This window comes from Myotis brandtii, unplaced genomic scaffold (assembly GCF_000412655.1).
Source record: "Myotis brandtii unplaced genomic scaffold, ASM41265v1 scaffold382, whole genome shotgun sequence".
Taxonomy (NCBI): Eukaryota; Metazoa; Chordata; class Mammalia; order Chiroptera; family Vespertilionidae; genus Myotis; species Myotis brandtii.
This window is the reverse complement of record NW_005364671.1, coordinates 1,284,520-1,290,993: the sequence shown is the minus strand read 5'-3', so window position 1 is coordinate 1,290,993 and position 6,474 is coordinate 1,284,520. Positions and strand designations below refer to the sequence as shown.

The 6,474-nt window shown below is 36.1% G+C and overlaps 1 protein-coding gene across 2 annotated transcripts; it reads left to right on the top strand.

Annotated features, from left to right (window-relative positions):
* Positions 1 to 6: 6 nt before the first annotated feature.
* On the top strand, positions 7 to 5,019 carry CDKN2C (cyclin-dependent kinase inhibitor 2C (p18, inhibits CDK4)). 2 transcript variants are annotated; one of them, XM_005872499.2, is made up of 3 exons: positions 7 to 298; positions 738 to 877; positions 4,275 to 5,019. In XM_005872499.2, the coding sequence occupies exons 2-3, from the start codon at positions 749 to 751 to the stop codon at positions 4,650 to 4,652; spliced, it is 507 nt and encodes a 168-aa protein (XP_005872561.1). In that variant the 5' UTR covers positions 7 to 298; positions 738 to 748; the 3' UTR covers positions 4,653 to 5,019. The 2 variants fall into 2 exon arrangements, with proteins under 2 accessions (XP_005872561.1, XP_014400293.1); XM_014544807.1 differs by lacking the exon at positions 7 to 298 and having other exon boundaries at positions 365 to 877.
* The last annotated feature ends 1,455 nt before the right edge of the window (positions 5,020 to 6,474 follow it).

Genomic DNA, 6,474 nt, shown 5'->3' with positions numbered 1-6,474 from the left:
GCGCGGCGTTAGTCCGCGTCTCGGCCCGGACGCGAAGCCAGGCCCCTCCCGAGGAGCCCAGGCCACCGAGGAGTCGCTGCGACCTGTGACTTGAGGGCTGCGGAACTACCACTCCCGTTTGCCTGCTGGCGATCATCTTTAACCCCCCGGAGGACGTCAGCATCCAGCTGCAGCGGCGCTCTCCCCGCCGCGGAGGACGGGACTACCCCTTCGGGCGTGACGGATGGAGACGAGCCTCCCGGAGGACCTGCCCCTGCCGTTGTGGCTCGCGCGGCTCCAGCCACCGCCGTGAACCAGGGTGGGTTAATGCCTCTTCTTCCCCGCAAATGTCGTTTCTTCCGCTGTATTTTCTCCCCCGGTCGAGCTCCCTAACCCTCTGCACACATTCCTCGCAGAGACCTTTAGTGTAGTGACAGCTCTGCCTACATTTTCCATCCAGAGTAATTTACCAGGAATGTGTCTGTCTCTCGGTTGAATCACCAGAATTCTTCCTAGGGGTTAAGCTAAAAAGCGAGGAGCGAGCCCCTCTCCAATGGCTCAGTTTTGCTGAATAATCACGTGTGAATCGAGGGGCGGGCTTTTGGCAGGCAGATCTTACTAGTATTTACTACCAAGCTCTACTCCAGATTAACCATCCCAGTCCTTCTGTCAGCCTCCGATGCCATCATGCAGCCTGGTTAGGAGCGAAGGAAAGGGAGAAAAGAAAAACAACTAATTCATCTTTTCCCGATCGTCAGGACCCTAAAGAATGGCCGAACCTTGGGGGAACGAGTTGGCGTCCGCAGCTGCCAGGGGGGACCTAGAGCAACTTACTAGTTTGTTGCAAAATAATGTAAACGTCAATGCACAAAATGGATTTGGAAGGACTGCGCTGCAGGTTGGTATCCAGAGAGGTGGGGAAAACAGGTCAACAGCGTTGCCTACGTGACCCGGGTTTCTAGAATAGCAGCTTTTAAGCTTTGAGGGGTACAGAATTTCACTGTTTTTAAACCTAGTTGGTTGCCATATTTTATATCTTTAAGTGGATCCAACTCCCCAAAATGACGTACTTTGAACAAACTCGTCAAATCCAATAACATCCATGATATCAAGTAGATTCCAGGTTTGGTCTTAATTTTCGGAATGTTTTTATGATGGTGGGTATTTGAAAGCCATCGTAGCAGCGCCGAGTTGGGGGGGGGGAGGGGGGATAGACAGCTCTGTAAACACATTATTATGATTATTATTTGAAGTAAATACGCTGCTATTAGTGGTTTTCATACTTTGCTCCTATAATTGACTTTAACGTTAATTTTCTTGACTACTGACAGGGATGTTTTCCTTCAAATGCTTCACGTTTTGACAAACAACCTTTCCTCATTTGGAATGGGTGGACTGGGCACGGGGACAGGGTGTACATTTCACAGTTAATGTAATACCATCCACCCATTCAGGATTGAGGAGGAATAAAAAATTGAATTTTCTAATCAGAGCTCAGCTTGTGTTTTTGTCTCTGCGGTCATGCCGTGGTATGTTCTAATTTTTAGTTATTAGATTTACAAGCAACAAATGAAACAAGTCCAGCTGCCAAGTATTGTACCTGATAATTTTTTTCCTCCTCTGGACATTATCCTGTAACTTAGTTGAAAGGCTTAAAACAGAAAAATGGAAAATTGGTCTCAAATAGTTGCTTTATCAGAGTTCTAATGATATTCCTGTGAGCTAGTCTTATTCGGAAATGCTACACTTGAAACACTGAAAATTGGAGAGAGGTTTTTTAAGGTTCTTTATTTTAATTACAAGAATTAGAAAATTTAAGTGGAAGGATATATACTATTAACTGACAATGCCTATACAGTCTTACATTTTTAATCAGAATACACTGACCTTGCAAAATTTTCAGTATTATGGAAGCTTATGCATATATATTAAATAATTTATCTTGTTATTTCAGATAGATTAAGTGGGGAAAGAATTTTTTTCTTTTTCTACTTAGTAGTTCTAACAGGTGTGGTGATAGCAATGCCACAAGTTTAATATATTTAAAAGTTTCCTATTGAAAACTAAAAGATTTTATAAATCTCACAATGAGACTCTTAACCCATGTTAAGAATAAAACCTTGCAGTACTTTTGACGAACAGAAAGACTGGGAAATTAATACTGAAAACAAGTTTTGACAAACATTTTAAATAAAATCTGCAATCTTGTTTACATTAAATATATTTATCAAGATACTAACACCCACTTATTGTGAATTAGTCCTTGTGCATATGATGAAATATACACAAACAGGAGTCTCAAGGCTTACTTTCAGTATGTATAATCATGACTCTGAAGTTGTGTCATAATTCAAGAAAGAACTTTCTTTTAAAACAATTTCCAATATTACTGTTATTTACTATGAAAGATGGCAAATTTCCTTCTACATTTATATTTATTTAACTCAATTGTAAAAGTTTTTTTTTTCCTTTGCTAGTGTAAGCTTTTCAATCAGGATAATATCAAAGGCCTTAATCATACATTTGCTTTACAAAGATCCAAGTTGTCTGTTTATTTTTCCTAGTCCAGGTTCTTAAATGTGACTAAATCTTTAGAGGCAGTTGTGGCAAAAAATTAGATTGTGTTGATTTTTAATGATGAAAAAGTATACTTCATTGAAGTTCTTGAAAAACAAATTATGTATCATTCTTACCACTGCCCCAAAGGCAGGGCTAAAAGCCAGGAAGGTTTTATCGACAGGGAGGCTTAGTATCTTGGACATCTATATAGTTTGCATTTATGAAATATTATTTATTCTAATATTACTTAATTTGTGATTATTTTTAAAAAACAAACATTCTAAAGGGATAAACTTTGTATGTATTTTTCAATGGGTTATATTTAATTTCACAAATATTTGAGTGTCTATTGTGCAATCTATGTATTATAAATTTATATTATTATGAGTATACCTAAATATAAATAAGTTAAAATGCTGAAATTTTTGGCATGTTAATGAGACTATATTTTTTCACAACTAAATTATATATATTGTATAAATAACTGCGTGCTGCTCCACAAGATATTTTATAAGTATGAGAGCCTAATAGACATCTCTTATTAGAGTGAAATATGTATATTCAAACAAAAGTAGGTAAGTCTTTATCATGTGAATTATTTGAATATTGACAGCAAATTTTAATACTACATTCTGGCTTTTCAAGTGTTGGCAGTTTACAAATAGCTATTCCTAAATTCCTGACAATAACTGCAAAAGGAAATAAGGTGGGATCACCAGCTGATTATTAAATGGGCTCAACCACACACGCTGTCTGTGTCCCAAAGTACATATTAAATATCTTATTTTCTTTTGCTCACTTTAAAATCAGAAGGCCAATTAGAATTTTAAAAACAATAAGTAATATAGAAGGCTTAGACTGTTCCATTCTTTTCAAGAGCAGTTGCCATATAATCATCTCCTATCTGATACACGGCATGTCTTGAATTTAGTTTTAGGTAAGTCAATATCATAAACATGGAGAACGCTATTATTTACTTAACACCTAATAATCAGTAACATTTAAAAATTTCAAGTGAAGGATTATAAGTGCTAAATACACCTCATACCTCGTAGCCAATATGTAATAATTTGCAAATAAAATAAAAAAAACACTTGGGAATTTGGCACTATATCTATTGGGGGAGATTAATTGTGAAAATTAATCATTTAAGAAAATGTCAGATCTGAATTTTTAATAGATCATTTTTACACTAGGTGATGGAGACTGATGTGTAGAAACACGTCTTTGGGGATTTAAAGAAACTCACTCCCCTTATTTCTTTTCAGTGGCTATTTAGAAAATAAATGTTGCCCACCTTTAATTTTCCAGAATAAATACTCGAGGTATATTTTATGAGTATGAACAAGCACAGAAGACTCTTATTTAAATCTCAATTTCCATTTCTTTTTTCTTAATAAATTCACGAAGTTACACACCCCTTCATGGGAGATAGAGAACTGAGTTGTGAGTGAATTTTATACAATTTGAACTAGTTCTATTTTACTGATCAATTTATCCTACTTTGGGGCTCGTTTAAGATATTCCATCATATACGCTAAATTTTTATAAGTTTTCTTCTAGTTATACCTACTAGTACTTTCCTTCTTGCAACTGAGTCCTTCAAACTCCATCACGTGGGTCTTCCCCAAGTACTTCTTCACTAAACATAATTACATAAATAGGAGAGGTGGATATTTTAAAATATTCTTGTAGTAGAAGCACTTAAAGGATTCTACTCTCTTCTTCTTTTCCAGGTTATGAAACTTGGAAATCCCGAGATTGCCAGGAGACTACTGCTTAAAGGTGCTAATCCCAATTTGAAAGACGGAACTGGTTTCGCTGTCATTCATGATGCAGCCAGAGCGGGTTTCCTGGACACTTTACAGACTTTGCTGGAGTTTCAAGCTGACGTTAACATCGAGGATAATGAAGGGAACCTGCCCTTGCACTTGGCTGCCAAAGAAGGCCACCTCCCGGTGGTGGAGTTCCTTGTGAAGCACACCACCAGCAACGTGGGGCATCGGAACCACAACGGGGATACCGCCTGCGACCTGGCCAGGCTCTACCGGAGGAACGAGGTCGTTAGCCTGATGGAGGGAACCCGGGCGGAGGGAGCTGCGAATCTACAGTGAATGTGGGGAGGGCTCTCCCACACTGCCTGCTGTTCTGTCAGTTAAATGGTTGGCTGTCCGATTTTAATATCATTTGTTAAAACTCAGTTTTGTCATATTTTAAGCAGCTTGTTAAATCTTCTGAAAGTGCTAAATGGAAATCTTACTACAGGTTTATGAATATATCTTTTTCACCTACAGAATCGTGAGTTCTAACATATACTTGCAAATAGCTTTGGCTTTCTTATTATTATTTTATCTTCCCTTTACTTTTTCTTGGCTTATTTCTCCCTTTGCTAGTCTCAATACCCAACTTGATGACTTTATTTTAAAAATGATTTGTCCTGATGCTTCTTTTGCCTAATTAAAACACTTTTCCAAAACAGGACAATGTTTCTCTGTGACTTCCACGCCTCTATTAGAATAACCCCCATATAATTTGCCACCTCCTAGGAGATCATGTTTTATATCTTGACATTAGAAAACGTAGACCAACTGGAAAGCTAGGCATATTCTCTTGAGGATTCAGTTATTCTTTTCTTCCTTTCCTGATGTCTCTCCCAAAAGAGTTTACTTGGTGCCTTGTATTTCTGCTTTAAAGTAGGATAAGAACAACTTTTTTGAACATCAAACCTGAAATTATTTCAGTGTGAATTAATCCTACTGTTCAATCTTCCCTTTTTCTCAAACTTAATTGAATAGTTGGAAAAACAGGTTTCAGAATAGCAATCTAAAAACAATTATATGTTAGCTCTAAAAGCCACTTTTAAAAGAAAGTACCACCTTAAAAGTGCCTCCCATTAGTTGATTTTTTAAAAAATCACAAATAAAATAATTGGTTAACAAATTTCCCCAAAATAATACCATAAGTATACTAAGTGCAACACTGGCTTTTTCTCCCTGAATGACAGAAATGTAAAATTATAAAATGTCTATGTATTAAAAATAATACAAACATAAATTTTTAGGGGGTTAAATGTTCAGCAAGAAAAAAATATAAATTACATGAGAGTCATAAGTATTTTAGGGGCTGCAGTATAATAAATATGTAAACATTTACAAAAAGTACATAGGTCACTCCTACATGTAGTACTTGATTCCCACAAAGCTTATTAGTAAAGGCATATAAAATATTTTTAAGAATATGTTAAGCTAAAAATAATTTTTGAATGACATAAAAATATCATATTTCTGAGAGAATTTTCCAGCATCTATTAGTCTGTCATTTCAATTAAAGATTGTAACCAGAATATTTCAATGCAGTTACCATTTATAAATTTATAAATACTTTATTCATATTCTCCCATATGAACAAAGATGTTTTATGTGAAAGTTTCCTCCTTCTGCTTCACAAGCTCTCTGCCCTCGCTCCAAAAAGAACAAAATACTTCAAGGTTTATTGAAGGATATGGTTCTGATGCCTGCCCTAACAAGGATTGGAATGATTGCAAGGCAAGTGGTTTTTCAATAATGTGTTTTTCATGATAATATAAAAAGAGTATAGGATAAAAGATTTAATCCTTTTAATTTGGCACGAATGTTCACCTTCCCTAAGTTAAGTGCAACAGGATTTTAACTTCTGCCACCTCCAACCACAAGCTACTGAACAAATTTATTTTTGACAGCAACATGAAATTAACTTTAAAACACATTTGAAAATTTAGAAAAAGTAGAAATTGAGATGATTTTGAAGGAAAAAGTGTTGTATTTGGATTTTAAAACTAGAATCAATGTACAAAACATTGCTTAAGTAAGATGACTATTTTTCTAAACACAAGATTACTAAAAACATAAAACAACCCTTCTTAGAAGTTTTAACTGCAAAGATGGAAGTTTCTGAGTT

Bases quoted from the DNA above. Each gene is read 5' to 3' on its own strand.
- CDKN2C (XM_005872499.2), top strand. From the start codon at position 749: ATGGCCGAACCTTGGGGGAACGAGTTGGCGTCCGCAGCTGCCAGGGGG. The intron at 878-4,274 runs GTTGGTATCCAG...CTTCTTTTCCAG, and splicing joins TTGGAAGGACTGCGCTGCAG to GTTATGAAACTTGGAAATCC.